Consider the following 16,730-nt stretch of genomic DNA (forward strand, 5'->3'; position numbering starts at 1 on the left):
AATGGTCTTGCACATTTTTATACAACTCAATGTAAACATGCTCTTGCCTATAGGGCTGATAGAACTTTGTTTTGGAGTTGGGACTGATTCCCAGAGCACTGCTCCCTCCCTGCCCAGCTTCCCAACTCAAACTGCTACTGTCCTTGACTGGTGCTTTTGTGTTTTGCCACCAATATGATGATTTCACCACCTTCACTTTCTCCTCCCCTCCTTCAGGGTTAGTTTTTAGTTATAAGATGAAGACCCTGGGCTTTTCAATGCTATGTCATTAGATATCAATGTGCAGAGACTAGACTGGGAAATGCTGGTAAGGGTGGAGAAATCAGGCTTCCTGAGGGAGAGAAGAGCAGATGTAAGAAGAGAAAAAGGAATGTAAGCAGGGAGGGAGAGGAGGTCATTCTGGAGCTAGGTGGGGGTTGGCAAGGGAACTGCTCCTTGGTTCAGCTTGTGAGGTGGCACCTGTCTAATGAGCACGTAGAGGAGGCTACTGGGATTTCCCTTTTTGGAATCAAGCCTTCTCCAAGTCCACAGTTCAAGCGGGTATAAGTCTGTTGACTGTAGTTGCCATGGAAAGGGTACTCTTTGCCCTTGGAGCTGGTGTGAGGTAGTCATATAAATAAACTAAATGCCCAGCCTCTCTCCCTGCCTTGCACTCACATCACCTATTGTTCAGGTTACTGATTAAACCTCCCTTGACTTGGGAGCCCCCAGATAGCTGAGGGGCAGTCTCGCTCAGCTCAAGTCCTGATGGAGCCCATCCCCCAGCAGTCAGCTTTTTCTGAATTTTGCTTTTGAAAAGTACTTGGTATAGGCTGCTCCCTCTCTGTATAATTTCTGGGCTCCTTGCTGGAGGCCTTGCCCACCATCCTACCTGCCCTGCCTGCTTCCCAGAGGCAGAAATCTCTTGAATATTGTGTAAGAAGGATGATAGCTGCCTTTTATTTAATGCCAGTCTCTTTGCTTAGATTCCAGAAGGGGCTTTACTTTTTTCATCTCCAGTTCACATGAGTACTGCATGGTAAGGATTTCTATTTTATTTTTCACTTCATGGATGAAATAACTGAGTCTCAAAGAAATTAGGTAATTTGTCCTAAATCACACAACAAAATCAGGCATTGGAACCCAGGTCTCTCTAGTACCAAAGTCTGTGTTCTTCTCACAGTTCTGCTCTATGTTTGGATGGGATGAAGACATAGCATGATGGAATGGGATAGATCATCTAGTCCTATGTTCTACGCTCTCATTTTATAGCTGGAGAAACTGAGGTCCCAGGAAGGGAAGGGACTCTGTGGGGTTAAACAGTAGCAGAACTAGGATGAACAGCAGGGTCCCTGTTATTGACTCAAAACCTTTGGCATTATGTGGCCCCTGACTTCTAAATCTTTCATTCCTTTGGTACTGAGTCAGTTAAAATTCAAGACCATGGGAAAAATTAAGATAGCCAGTTAAATAACCTTACAATATGAACAAGTTTCCATGAGTAGGATTTGAGAGGACTGTGAGGAGAGAGCATCAACTGCACACTGGTGTATGAAGGATCTGAAGGAGGGACATTTAAGCAGAGGGCAGGGGCAGGGAAGGGTTGACACGTAAGACTTTGTCTTTATAAGTTTGGCTGACTTCAGGTTCACCATGAGTCATAGAGCATGAAATCATTAAAATAATTACACTGATGGTGAATGTAACTCCTAGGAACTCACATTAAGATAACACATGAGTTCAAAGTTCATTGACAAAAGAAAATAGTTATAAGTTAACAAAGTAAGATAGGTATTTATTTACATTGCACACAAAGATTAATCAATCTTGTTGTGTGTATGTAGAGGCATGGATAATTTGTGATGGGCAAGAAGAGAAGAAGGGTGGCCTTGTGAGATCCAAGTCCACACAGGAAGCAACTAGGGACCTGCCAGGAAGGCTTAGAGGAGGCTATAGGGATCCAGTGTGTGTGTAATTGATAGTAGAGAAAAAGCATTTCGGTGCAGGGCCCAGATATAACCCAGGCCATAGAACAGCAGTGGTGTGGAATCTTGACTATGGCTACCATCTTGTGGCCAGGTTTTGGGCTCTGAGACCCAGATTTGATTATTCCTCTATGTACTTCTCTGAATTTTACTGGCTCCCTGCTGTCCCGTTCCTGGCACCCTGTCTTATCAAGTTCTGAGAAGAATTCTGGTCTGTAAAATTTCCCAGTATCATGTATCTTATTTAAGTGTGCATAGTGACTTGAGATAAGCCTCAGATTTTATGCATTACATGTGATGACCGAATGTCCCTGTTTCTATTTCCTGGGGCTATTAACATGACTGCAGTAAACTTTTATAGCAACTCCACTGTCCATTTTGGATCCTTGAGTAAAAATAAGAGCTTTGGCTTTTACTTAAGGTCTGAATACTCATTACCTGAGCCATTCACTTTCACAAATGAAAAGAGAAATTTGAGCAATGGGGCTCTCCATCTCAAATGTCGTTGCCAGGCAGGATTTATTGGGTGCTCAGATATAACTCAGACCAGAATGGGCCACAAAGCACACATATAAAATCATAGGATCTCAAAGTGTCAGAGCTGAGACAAGTAATCTATGCAAGTCTCATGGTCAGAGACTCAGTTACTCTAAGAGGTTTCCCAGCTGAATCTGTAATTTTATTATTCCCCATGAGTCTCATGGACGTTGTTCAGTCAAATTTTCAAAGTGACGGGAACAAAGCTTTTGAGCTGAATCCAACTGCCTGTTTTTGTAGATATAGTTTTTTTTTTTTTCAAACATTTTATTTATTTGAGAGAGAGACAGAGAGAGTGAGTGCACAAGCGGCAGGGAGAGGCGGAGGGAGAAGGAGAAGCAGACTCCCCACTGAGCAGGGAGCCCTACATGGGGCTCTATCCCAGGACCCTGGGATCATGACCTGAGCCAAAGGCAGATGCTTAACTGACCGAGCCACCCAGGCGGCCCTGTAGATATAGTTTTATTTGAACATGGCCACACCCACTTGATGTATTGTCTATGGCTGCTTTCATGTTTCAGCTGTAGAATTGAGCAGGTTGGACAGACTATATGGTGTATAAAACCTAAAACATTTATTACCTGAAACTTTATAGAAAAAGTTTGCTGACCCTTGATCTAGAATATGATAATTTTTGATTTCCTTTCAAGTTGGTTTTGCTTAGCATGATTGGGGAAATTTGCTTGTTTCCTTCCTTTTTTTTTTTTTTTTTATTAAGGGCTAAGAGAAGTTTAGAGAAGGAGCAATCTGGGAAGAGCTGTGAAACAAATGGTCTCATTGGATTATAGGAGAGTTCTTTTCTATCAATGCTGGCGGTGTATTTCCCTATTCATTCCCCTACTTTTATAAATAAAAAAATAACAAAATGCTTCAAACATACAGAAAAGTACAAAAACTAATATAGCAAATATCACCACCCAGATTCTATAGATCTTAAAAAATCTCATTTTTTTAAAGAAAAGAAATAAAACATTACAGGTATGATGGAAAGCTTATTTCTACTCTTTTTTTTTTTTTTAAAGATTTTATTTATTTATTTGAGAGAGAGAGAGAGCGCACAAGCAGAGGGGAGGGGCAGAGGGAGAGGGAGAAGCAGACTTCTTGCTGAGCAGGGAGCCCAAACCAGGGCTCAATCCCAGGACCCTGGGATCATGACGAGCTGAAGGCAGATGCTTAACTGACTGAACCACCCAGGCACCCCTATTTCTACCTTTCTTGACCCCGTTCTTAAAAGTTATACATGTCTTAAACTTGGTATGTTTTCTTCTGGTCTGTTTTTATATTTTTACTACATATATATGTATATTTATATACCTATAGAGAATATAATGTGTTTTAAAATTTCTGCTCCCCCCACTTTTGAAACTTATAAGAAAAATGGAACAATGGTATTTAAGAAAATCTGGAGTGGAAAAGCACCCATAATCCTATGACTCTAATTCAGATATTTCATATTGTGTCTTTGCCCGTATGTGTGTTTTCTTTTACAGAATTGCAATCAGTATGTGCATACCATTTTGTCATCTTTCTTCCCCATCTTAGCATCAAACTGTATACATTTTCCCATGTTTCCATCTTCATAATTATTATTTTGGGGGGATGTGGAACTTAATGGTTGACATAATTTTCAGCAAGACATTTAGAAATCCTCCGGTGGACCAAAAGCTCTCAACAGTGGTCACCTTTGGTCTGAGTGATGGAAGTAGGAACACTTTTACTTTTCAGTGTATAACTTTCTGTGCTGCTTTTTTTCAACTATACCCATAAGTTATTTTATTTTAAAAGTAAGTAAAAAATGTTTTTTTAAATGATAAAAGATCTTGCTCTCTGCAGAAAATATTCTAGAAAAGAGAACTCTTACCTTTTAGTGTTGTTGGAAAGTCACTGGACTTGGAGACAAAGAACCGGATTTTAGCTCTTGAGCTTGTCATTAATTTTGTCTTTCTCATCTGTAGAGTAGAGACAATATATATTTGTCCTTTTACCTTATTTTGGGGATCAAAACAATGAATGTACCTGAAAACATTTGGTAAACTATAAAATTCGCTGGATATGGTGGGAAAAAAAAAACCCTAGTGAAGCAGATAAAGTTTGGGCACCTAGGATTCAAAGACTAATGTCAGAGCACCTGGGCTAATGTGAGCTTAGGTATGGCACAGTATCCTGAGGCACTTCTGCTGGCTTTCAGAGTTCTAAGGGCAGAATTTACTCCTGAGGTTAGAAGTGTAATCAGTAAAGGGGCCCCTTCAACTGAAATAACTATGTGATAATAAAGAGGCATGGGAGCAGAGGGTCCAGCATTATGAATACTCAGAATACTCATCACAATTCCAATGGCTCAGTGTGCAGAGTCAGGAAGGAGTGGCCATTTCACCCTTAGCAAGGCTGATGTGCAGCTGGGGGCTCTTCTTCTTTGGCTTTAGAGGATAGGATGGAACAGGTACAGGACCTGGGAGGGGAATGTTTTCTTTGGCTGCAGGACTTTCCCACTTCCAGCCACTGAGAATCATAAGCACTCAGAGTCAGAGCTTCTTACTTTAAAGATGAGAACACAGAGACATGGAGAGGTGAAATGTTTTATCCAAGGTCACTCAGGCCTATAATCGCAGCACTGGTGTTAAAACCCAGGTCCTCTGACTGCTAGCCCTTGGGTGGTCTCTTTCTAAGTCACCATTCTCTCCTTACCTTCTGACTCTGCGTCTCCTCCTCCACCAGGAAAGACAATGATAGTAAGTACCCTGGGGCTAGAGAATCTGAAGGGGAGCTAAGGCAGCAATCCTTAGGAGACCCATCTTGGGAGAGGGAGTTGTGCATTAGCACATATGCTCGGAGCTGGTGTGAGACAATCTCTCTGCCAACTAATAGAGGCAGGGAATAGGAGATTTGACTGGTGGGGAGCTGAGCCACTGGAGGGCTCCAAGGAGCTGTAAGGAGGTGGAGGTGGGGAAGCTAAGATTGGAGAGGAGATGCAAGGGCACCATTCCCCGGGTTATGACTAGGTGGCCTGTTACACGCCCTGAAATATATTAGGTTTTATGCAATGAAACAGCTCGTGCATTGCATCTGGGGGGGGGGGGTCTAGTTTCTTTCACAGCTAGCAATTTGAAAATAAAAGATTTACCATGATCATCCCTTAATACTACCCATTCTGGTAGTATTTTGGAACTGCCATGAAAATTCATTTTGGGTGACTCTGGTACTCTCTGTTTGGTTTAAATTAGCCACCGCACCATCCTGCCAGGTAGAAGGTTTTTTTTTTTTTTTTTTTTTTTTTTAATGGGGCTAAATGAGGCAGGGAGGAGAAAGAGAATTGCATCAAGAACATAACTGGTGAATTTGGGAGTGAAGAGGGAACACTTCTCCCTAAAGTTTCATGAGATAATCTAGATAAAGCCACCTAGAAACAAGCTTGCCATGCAAAAGATAATTGGTGATGTTCTGATTGTGTTTGAGTCAAGGTGGACTCCATCTGGGCTGAGAAGATAAAACTATGATGTTGCTGAAGTTTCTCTCCACTCCAGAGTATGGGTGGGGTTTCCCTCTCATGGACTCTTTAGTACTTGCTTTTGGGAATAGATCTGATAAACCTTTGCACACTGAGGTGTAAATGATAGAGAATAGCTTAGATTAGCAGTCTACAGGTGGGTTGGGAAGAACCTCAAGGCGTTAATAGTTATTCCTTGGCAAACAAAGTTCTATAGTTAAATAAGTTTGTGAAGGGTCATTTACCATGTTCCCTTCCTGGGGATTCACAGTACATACTGTATATTAAAGGCTCAGGGAAGTTGTGTGGTGAGGAAACTGTCTTAACTTCACTTAATCCAGCATTTCACAGATCTCTGACTAGGGAATCCTTTTCTCCCCCCATGGGATATCTATTATCATCTTGAATAAAGCTTGTTGAGAAACTTAGGAATAGAGCATGACTCTGAGGTGTTTGTGTTTTTATTTTATTTTATTGTTGTAAGAACACTTAACATGCCATCTATCAAAATTTTGACAGATTTTAAGTGTAAAATGCATTATTGTTGACTATAGGCACAATGTTGTGTGGCAGATCTCTAGAGCTTACTCATCTTACTTAACTGAAACTTTATGCCTGTTGATTAATAACTCCCCATTTCCTTCTCCCCTCAGCCCCTGGTAATCACCATTCTAGTCTTTGATTATACAAATTTGAGTGTTTTAGATACTTCATATATGTGCATTGTGCAGTACTAGTCTTTCATATTCTTACCCAGGGATAAAAATATGAACCTTTAATTGGGGGATTTTAGCCAAAGGGCAAGGGGGGTGTGGGCCAACATTGGGCCCAGAAATCACAGGTATTGACATTACTCAGGAGACACCTTCTGCTACCCCCTCCAAGTTTGCCTCCTTGTCTCTGCAGCTGAAGTGCCTCAGCCAGGCCCTGGGTGCAGCCTGCAGTCAGCTGGCCTCATTCACCCCTAACTCTGCCTCTTCTCTTCTTCCAGGCAGACATCTTCTCTGGGGCCATATTTATCAACTTGGCCCTGGGTCTGGATCTGTACCTGGCCATATTTCTCTTATTGGCAATCACTGGCCTTTACACAATCACAGGTGAGTCCATACAAATGACTCAGCCAAAGCCCAGGAAAGGAGGAAGAAGTAGGAGACATAGCTTCTCCTCTCGAGGAGGAGAGATACACCCAGGAAACAGTTTTAGAATGGAGTGTTTGCTTAGTCCCAAAGCTCAGACCCTAACAAGTTATATGGGAGTCCCAGAAAACTCCAGTGTTGGCCAGAATAGTTCATGTAGCTTCTTCTAGGAAGTGGGGCAGGGACTGGCCTTCCAGGTTGTGGATAGAAGTTGGCTGAGTTGGGAAAATCAGAGAGGGAGTGCCAGGTGCAGGGATGGGGAAAGCAAGGGAATGGAGTCAGGATTGGGCATGGCATGGGGCTGGGGCAGGGTGAGCAAGCAGATGTGTTTGGCTGGAGAAGGGTGGTCAGTGGGAGGTAGTTGAGGTGTGTGTGGAGTGATAAGCCCTGATAGTTCAAAAGAGGTCACAGTGCAGGGGGCTTGGAAGCCAGAAGGAGGCCTTGGATTTGATGTGATAGGCACTGGAAGCCACTGTAGGTGGGAAGGGAGGGAGTGACACAAAAAAGAGATTTTAGAGGAAGACTCGAGAGGTGACTGGAGAAGCTGATGAAAGGAACAGTTGGGGACACCTTTGCAGAGGTGTTACTCTGTTCCCGATAGGGGAGCCAGGGTCAGCAATGGAATTTGGAGACAAGAAGTTACACAGCTCTGGGGACAAGAAGTTACTTAGATGGTCTGAGTAAAGAGAGAGCAGATGTGCATGGAAGTAGCCCTTCGAAATGTGCAGATTCGGTAACACCCAAACGCCTTGTAGAGATGTTAACTCTTTGCTCTTCCGTGCCTTTGTTTGTGGGAGACAGTTCTTACCACAGCCATCTCCTTTGCACCATCTTCTGCCTTCAGTCACATCAAACTCTTCCTTCTCAAATAGGGAGGAACATTCTCCTTTTTCCAAGGTCTTCCCAGCATTTCTGTGAGAAGTAGAGGTGTGGGAACATGTTGGGTAGTAGATTGCTGTAACAAGACAAGGGAGGAAAGGAAGGAAAGGCAGACAGGTGACTGAGGGGTGTTCTCAGAGGATGCGCAGAGGGAGAGGGAGAGGGGCAGGGAGTGGGCAAAGGAGGTAGGCTGGACCACACAGACAGGTGGTCCTCCTACGTTAGGTCACATGTATTATTTCCTTTGCCTGTTTAGGGGGCCTGGCGGCTGTGATTTACACCGACACTTTGCAGACGGCGATCATGCTGGTGGGGTCTTTTATCCTGACTGGGTTTGGTAAGTGGGGCTGGGGCAGGCTGAGGAGGCAGGGAGGCAGAGGAAGAGGCCTAGGGAGAAAAAAATCAAGTCTAACCTCTCTGCCTGCTGCTGGCCCAGGCAGTGAGCTGGGTATCCTCTGCCCTCCCCAGGGGAGTGATCTAGCCTGAATTGACCACCACAGTGGGTGTGTAGGGGCACCTTCCTCAGCCCTGGAGATCTCAGGCTGGGCCTGCTCTCCACAGAGAAACTGGACAAAAAAAGGGATACATCTAAATATCCATCAGGCTAAGTATATTCAATGTTGTATCTTAAACCTCAGATTACATCTTGTCTATATTTGATGTTAAATGTCCTTTATTTTATGAATTGATGATAGTAAGTGATCATTTTCTTGTTTATGTCCTTATTTGACAAAATTTAAAAAACTAGCCTGTCTATGTTGGCCCCTGACCCCGATTTTGAAATTTTATTTGTCTGTAAAATTCTAAAGACAAGACTGGAGACCCTAGATCTAGAGGTACTTGTTATGGGAGAATATAAAATGCATTTTGTTTTTTAAGAGGGCCCATACTTTCTGTGTGTCCTGTGAAGCCTCTTATCTACTCTCTATTCTCTGTTTCCAAGAGCTTCTATTTGTTTTTCCCTAGTGGTGGTGGTAGTGGTGGTGGGGTCTGTAGGGCAGAAGCTGGAATGCCTTATTCAAGGACACACAGCAAAGAGGTGATAGGGCTCCAGACTCCTTACCCTTTCTCTGTCCATCCTACCACATTGTTGTGACCAGGGATGGTATGGCTGAGTCTGTGGGTCTCTAGGTCTCTGTGGTAGGATTTTAAAGGCTGCTGCTGACAGCAAAGGGTGAGGGGAAAACGTCTTTGAATCTTCAAAACCAAGGTCTTTCTTTTAATAAGTCCAAGTACTTTCCCTTTTTAAAAAGGTTTATGGTTAAAATACTTTCACAGGTTATTGGTTTAGACCCTCACAGGAGCCCTCCCACCCCCAGGAGGCTAGGCAGGGTTAATAATCCCATTCTATGGATGAGAGAGCTGAGGCCCAGAATAGGAAAGTGACTTTCCCAAGACCACACAGTGAGGGTAGTTTCTCAGGCATCTACAGGAAGAAACCCGAATGAAGAGTTGAGAGTTTTAGGATGTTTGTTGCTGATGTTTTCCAGCTTTCCATGAAGTGGGAGGGTATGACTCCTTGATGAGAAAGTACATGAATGCCATTCCAACTGTGATTACTGATGGAAACATCACCATCCACAAAGAATGCTATACACCAAGAGCTGACTCTTTTCACATCTTCCGAGATCCCCTCAAAGGAGACCTGCCATGGCCTGGGATCATCTTTGGGTTGTCCATCCTTGCCCTGTGGTACTGGTGCACAGATCAGGTACCCGTGCTTGATGTGTGGGGTGGATGGGGTATTCCCCATGTCTCTACAGGGACCCCGTCTGTCTATGGCTTGTGGTGTTAGGTACGGTAGGGCTAGGCTCATATGGTCTGGGGTCACTGAGCCTTAGTGACAAGGGGGTGGCAGGCCAAGAACCAAGAACATGTGGGAGGGGAGCTGAGGGTAGCCAGAGGGCGTTGAGAAGTCTCTGGCCTGCACCCCTCTCTTACTGGCTTTCCCTGGCAGGTCATTGTGCAACGCTGCCTCTCAGCCAAAAACATGTCTCATGTGAAGGCCGGCTGTATCCTGTGTGGGTACATGAAGCTGCTGCCCATGTTCCTCATGGTGATGCCAGGAATGATCAGCCGCATCCTGTACACAGGTGATCCCTTTTGCTGGACTCAGCAGCCACTCTCTCCCACTTTTCTGGCTCTGTGTCACTTCTAAAGCCCTATAGCTCCCTGCTCTTCCTCTTCTTTTTTTCTTGCCACAGTTACCAAGCGTTATTGTTCCCCCTTTACATAGCAAACAACTTGAGTTCACAGAACCTGTGGGGTTGTCTTCCCTGGTTCCTTACAATGACAATTACTTTCTCCCCTTTTGCAAATTCTCTGAAGTCATGATTCACTTCCAGCTGTAGCTTCTTCCAGCTAATATTTGCTAGCTTTTTGCTCAGTCTTCCTTCCTCAGTGTGTAAAATGTCTTTAATGTCAAAGGACCCTGGCCAGTCTCTAATTGCTTGATGCTCAGAGCCCTGTTTCTTGGGCCATTTCTTTGAAGAGCCCTGAGCCTTGTACTTTGCTATCTAGGGTAATAAAGTCTTTTTGACCCTTTTGTGGCTTCTCCAGCCTTGCATTTTTTTCGGTCAGCCATCATAGGTCAAAACTGTTTCCTGGAATATGAAATAATGGCAAAAAAGAGAGCACCAGGGAGTGAAACTTTGGTGAGCTCCTAAAATGAAGACAAGACAGTCTGGGGGCACTTGCTGCCATTGGCTATTAATAGCATTCCTATTAGGTCTTTTACACTCCTATACTGGCTCACCTGTCATGAGAAAAATATTCCTAACTGAATAATTTATATTGTAATGGGTATAACACACATAAAAGTATTTGAGATAGTGCTATAATGAATCAGCGCTCTAGGGAGCAGCACTAAATGATATATCTGTAGTAAGTACCTAATAAATGTTTGTTGATTTAATTCTAAAGAAGTTACTGGAATTTTCTCCAAGTCTCTAGATCATTTCCCCTTCCCCTCCCAGGCTACTTCTTGTCTTTCTCTATACCAGATTTTTCACATTTTGGAAGTACTACCCAATAGCCCTCCCACTGGGGAGTTCCCTCAGTCATCTGGGTGTTCAATCCTACTTGCAAAAAGGCTGCTTCAAATAAACCTCAAAATTAGGAGCCACAAGTCACTATGATCTTCAGGAGAAACAAGACAGTAGTCAGTGCTAAGCTGTAGGGAGGCCTAGCTAAAGTCTAAAGACTGTGCCCCCTCTCTTCCCACCCTGAGCATTGCTTTGCTTCCCCCACTCCTCTGCCTAAGAACCCTTTTCTCCCCAGTCAGATCTTGGAGATGGTCATACCAGCAGGGCAGGGGCATGGCATGGAAGGGCTCAGCTTGGAGCTGCACTCTCTGTGGAACCAATTCAGGGCCTTGGGCAGGGATGTCCTGTTTGAAGCCTTATTTTAAGAAAGTGAATCTTGTTCCATACAAATTTTTGGATTGTTTGTTTCAGCTCTGTGAAAAATGTCAACGGTATTTGGATAGGGATTGCGTTGAATGTGTAGATTGCTCTGGGCAACATAGACATTTTAACAATGTTTATTCTTCTAATCCAGGAGCATGGAATGTTTTTCCATCTCACTGTGTCTTCCGCAATTTCTTTCATAAGGTTCTATAGTTTCTAGAGTACAGATCCTTTACCTCTTTGGTTAGGTTTATTCCTAGGTATCTTATAGTTTTTGGTGCAATTGAAATTAGTTAATCAGAAAAATACAATTATCATATGGTTTCACTCATATGTGGAATTTGGGAATAGGGCAGAGGACCATAGGGGAAGGGAGGAACACCTGAATGCGAAGAAATCAGAGAGGGAGACAAACCACGAGAGACTCCAGACTCCGGGAAACAAACTGAGGGTTGTGGAAGGGAGGGGGTGGGGGGATGGGGTCTGGGTAATGGTCATTGGGGAGGGCACGTGATCTGATGAACACTGGGTGTTACACACAATTAATGAATCATTGAACGCTACATCAAAAACTAATGATATATGTTGGCTAATTGAATTTAAATAAATAAAAAAAGGAAAGTGAATCTTGGAAATATTTCCCCGATGTCTGCTTGCTGACATGGCTCTTCATCTTTCCTCAGAAAAAATTGCCTGCACCGTCCCCTCGGAATGTAAGAAATATTGTGGTACTGAGGTTGGCTGTACCAACATCGCTTACCCGACCTTGGTGGTGGAGCTCATGCCCAATGGTGAGAGTCATCTTGCTGGCAAAGTCTTTTTTTGGAGGCTGATTTGGCTTCCACTTTATGTAGATTTCTGTGGCCTTCTGGGGAAAAGCCATTTCTGAGCCTGGGGGCCCAGTAGGGAAGGCTTCCCTCTGGGTGTCCTCAGTTTTTGAACATGTCTTCCTTCAGTGGAGAGGAGACATATGACTTGGTTGAGCTCTATGAGACCTAGCATGTGTTCATCAGTCAGGTGTGGAAAAGAGGTGATCTGAAAATGTGCTAGTGAAAAACACAACTTTTCCATGCTCATCTAGAGGATCATTTGGACTCTCCAACAGACATTAACATGAAAGCTTGAACTAAGTGGAGTTTTTTCTTGAGAATGAATTGATATTCCAAGGAGGAAGGGCAGAACAGTTTTAGCTATTGAATGAGGAAGTTTGAGGCAGTAGATGGATGGGCCACAAGGGGGCTTCTCACTACAGAGAATGTGTTATCCTAGGTGATTGAGTACTTGGCGTCCAGAATAGTTAGTTTTGGGTTGGACCTGTAGGGCTACTGTTCATGTTTCATGTCGAAGAAAAATCTAATTCTGGATCAAGGGATGCAAACCTCATTAGGTTAGGGGGTCTCAGGAGACTAAAAATTCAAAGGTATTGATCAGGAAAATTTATAATAAACTTATAAAATTTTATTACTGAGAGGAAACCTAGAGACTATCTAGTCAAACCTCTTCATTTTATAGTTAGGGAAACTGAGACGTACAGAAGGAAAATGATTTTTTTCCAAGACCACACAGCAACTCAGTGTCTAGCTTGCTTAACTGTGCTCAAGGCTGGAATTGAATTTTTTTTTTTTAAACCACAAACTGGATGTGTGACCTTGGGCAAACCATTTGCATTCAAATTCTATAAAAATGGGGGTAATTGTTAACTATGCCACTGAACTGGGCTGCTTATTAATTAAGGCTGCAATTAGAAGAGTCACATGGCTGGTTCTTTTAGAGTTCTGGTTTGGATTACACTGAACTATGTGGGGGTGTTTATGTTATTTCTCTTTCTCTTTTTTTAAGATTTAAAACATTTTTGTAATGATTTACTTATTTTATTTTTATTTATTTATTTTAAAAAAGATTTTATTTATTTGTCAGAGAAAGAGAGAGAGCGCACAAGCAGGGGGAATGGCAGGCAGAGGGAGAAGCAGGCTCCCTGCTGAACAAGGACCCCTGAAGTGGGACTCAATCCCAGGACCCTGGGATCATGACCTGAGCTGAAGGCAGACGCTTAACTGACTGAGCCACCCAGGAGTCCCTACATATTTATTTTAGAGAGAGAGAGAGAGCATGAGTGAGTGGGGGGAGGGGCATAGGGAGAGGGAGAGAATCTTGAAGCAGACTCCCTGCTGAGAGTGGGGCCTGACTCGGGGCTCGATCCCAGGACCCTGAGGTCATGACCTGAGACAGAACTAAGAAATCAACTGACTGAGCCACCCAGGTTCCCCTAAAAAAAATTTTTTTTAAAGTAATCTCTATACCCAATGTGGGGCTTGAACTCACAACCCCGAGATCAAGAGTCGCATGCTCCACCCAGAACCATCCAGGTGCCCCTGTTTACGTTGTTTCTTTAGAAGGGCAGATTGTGGGTGAGACTGTAGTTCTGAACACTGTGCTAGAGTGAACTGTACATGACAGGAAAATGCACGACATGCAAGACAACAAAATGCTGTGTTTACATGTACCATTACCATTCCTTCATCTTCAGCTAGAATCTGGCTTCTATAAACACTGAATTTTCCAGTGACTCCCTGTGCTAGATTAAATAGATATTTTCCATTCCTTATCTTACTTGACCCCTCAGTAGCATTCAGCATTATTGATCACTCATCTTTCTTCCGTTATCTCTTCTCTTGGATTCCATTATACTATACTCTCCTATTTGTCTGTTCTATCTCCATCCTTTAGGCTGCTCCTTCTTGTCTCATTTGAAGATTCAGCCTCTTCCACTTGGTCGGTAAATGTTGCCCCACCAATCTGTCACTAAATTCTGTCCATTTTGCCTCCTAAATATCTCTTATATTCATCTATCTCTTTCTATTTTTACCTCTATCACCCTACACTGATATACCACTATTTCTTGCCAGAGCCACCGTAAAATTACGTTCAACAAATATTCATTGAGTGAATAAGAGAGTTTGATAAGAGTGTAGTACAGAGGGGAGAGCTTTATCCCAGCTTTACAATTAACTAGAGTAACCCTGAACAAATGGCAGAACTAGGGCTCGAAGCCCTACCTACTAATTCCTTGAAGTGGACCTTTTTTTTGTCAACTGAAAAGTGAGGGAATTGGACTAGAGGATCTTTGTAACTCCTGTGGCTTATGTGGTACAAGCTCAGGAGGAACCATTAAAAAACTCCCAACAGGGCACCTGGGTGGCTCAGTCAGTTAAGCGTCTGCCTTTGGCTCAGGTCATGATCCCAGGGTGCTGGGATCAAGCCCTGCATGGGGCTCCCTTCCCAGCAGGGGGCCTGCTTCTCTCTCCCCCTGCCTGCCACTCCCACTGCTTCTGCTCTGTCTCTCTAATAAATAAATAAAATCTTAAAAAGAAACCTCCCAACAAATGACAAAATAATTGAAGCTGGCAGCCTTTATTTTCCTTCTTGCAAGACTGTAGATGAAAACAAAACTATAAAATTATTTGCAGATACAAAACCTAGAGGAATGATAGAATCATGTACCAAAAAGATTTCAACAGGCAGGAATGTTGACTCAAATCTAATAAGCTCAAGTTTAATAGAGGTAATATGTCAAGTTCTGTATATTTGGGCCCCCCAAGCCCAATTATAAAGAATATTGTAAGAAACTGAGGGATCTTTAGTGTAGAGAAGAGAGAGTTCAAGAGGACATGAATTATCTTTGAATATATGAAAAATGGTAAAGTGGGTGAACAGTGAGACCTCTTCTGTTGGGTAGCTTGAGGACTGTGTCTGAGGCTATAAAGAGGCACATATCAGCCTGGTTAGGATTGTCCAAGAGGGAGCAGACTCCCTGTGCAGTTGTGGATTTCCTGTTGCTGGAGAATTTGGGCAGAAGAAGGGATTCTACCAATGGATGGTAAGCCTAGGTGACGACTAAGGTTACTTTTACTTCTAAGACTGTACTCTCCATGGTGGGCCCTCAGCATGACCTGGCCTTCCAGCCTAGCAGGGACAACTTTATGCTGTCCTTGGTATGGAAGTAGTGATAGAGATTATAGCCAACCATGCTGGCCATGATTGGGAGAAATTTTATTTATTTATTTAGATTTTATTTATTTATTTGACAGAGAGAGTGAGAGAGCACAAGCCGGGGGAGCAGTAGAAAGAGAGGGACAAGCAGGCTCCCTGCCAAGCAGGGAGCCCAATGTGGGGCTTGATCCCAGGACCCTGGGATCATGACCTGAGCCAAAGGCAGACGCTTAACCATCTGAGCCACCCAGGCGCCCTGATTGGGAGAAATTTTAAAAGGACAATCCCTTATTCTGATTTGGGCAGGTGTAGTATTATCCCCATTCAACACACCAAGAGATGAGGCCTAGAGGTTAGCATAACTTGCTTAGGGTCGGAGTTTGGAAATATAACCTTGTCTTTTGTTTTTCAGTGACAACTTTATTGAGCTATAATTCACATACATATGATTTATCACTTAAGGCATACAATTCAATGGTTTGTTAGTATATTCAGAGGTGTGCAACCATCACCATAGTTTTAGAAAACTTTTATCATCTCCAAAAGAAATCCTGTACCCATTAACAATCATCCCATATTTTACCCCAACCCCCTTAGCCCTAGGCAACCATTGATCTATTCCCTGTCTCTATGGATTTGTTTGCTCTGAGCATTTAACATAAATGGGATTATACAATAGTTGTACTTTGTGTCTGGCTTCTTTCACTTAGCAGAATGTTTTCAAGGTTTATCCACATTGTAGCATGCATTAGTACTTCATTCTTTTTTACTGATAAATGATATTCCATTGCATGGGTATATCACACTTTGTTTATTCATTTATCAGTTGATGGACATGTGTTATTTCAGCTATTATAAATAATACTACTATGAACACTCATGTTCGAAGTTTTTTTTAAAGATTATTTTAGAGGGAGAGAGAGTGGGGGAGGGGCAGAGGAAGAAGGAGAGAGAAAATCCTAAGCAGACTTGCCACTGAGCATGGAGCCCAATTTGGGACTCAATCTCATGACCCTGAGATCATCACCTGAGCTGAAATCAAGAGTCAGGTGCTCAACCGACTGAGCCACCCAGGTGCCCCTCATGTTCAAGTTTTTATGTGGACACATGTTTCTATTTCTTTTGAGCAGATACCTAGGAGTGAAATTAATAATCATATGGTAATTGCATGTTTAACTTGAGAAACCGCTAGACCATTTGCCACAGTGACTGTGCCCTTTTACATTACTGCCAACAATGTATGAGGGTTTCTATTTCTCCACATCTCCACCCACACTTGTTGTTACGTCTTTTTTCTTTCTTTCTTTCTTTCTTTCTTTCTTTCTTTCTTTCT

General features: G+C 43.0%; 1 protein-coding gene across 1 annotated transcript in view; it reads left to right on the forward strand.

Moving 5' to 3' along the window:
* SLC5A1 (solute carrier family 5 member 1) overlaps positions 1 to 16,730 on the forward strand; it is a 145,299-nt gene that overhangs the window by 101,150 nt on the left and 27,419 nt on the right. Inside the window, exons 6-10 of the mRNA XM_032395102.1 lie at positions 6,977 to 7,082; positions 8,257 to 8,337; positions 9,491 to 9,711; positions 9,958 to 10,093; positions 12,091 to 12,198. Of these exons, the coding sequence (XP_032250993.1) occupies positions 6,977 to 7,082; positions 8,257 to 8,337; positions 9,491 to 9,711; positions 9,958 to 10,093; positions 12,091 to 12,198 (652 nt within the window). The remainder of the gene's footprint in view (positions 1 to 6,976; positions 7,083 to 8,256; positions 8,338 to 9,490; positions 9,712 to 9,957; positions 10,094 to 12,090; positions 12,199 to 16,730) is intronic.

Source organism: Phoca vitulina, unplaced genomic scaffold, assembly GCF_004348235.1.
Source record: "Phoca vitulina isolate PV1807 unplaced genomic scaffold, GSC_HSeal_1.0 scaffold82, whole genome shotgun sequence".
NCBI classification, from domain to species: domain Eukaryota; kingdom Metazoa; phylum Chordata; class Mammalia; order Carnivora; family Phocidae; genus Phoca; species Phoca vitulina.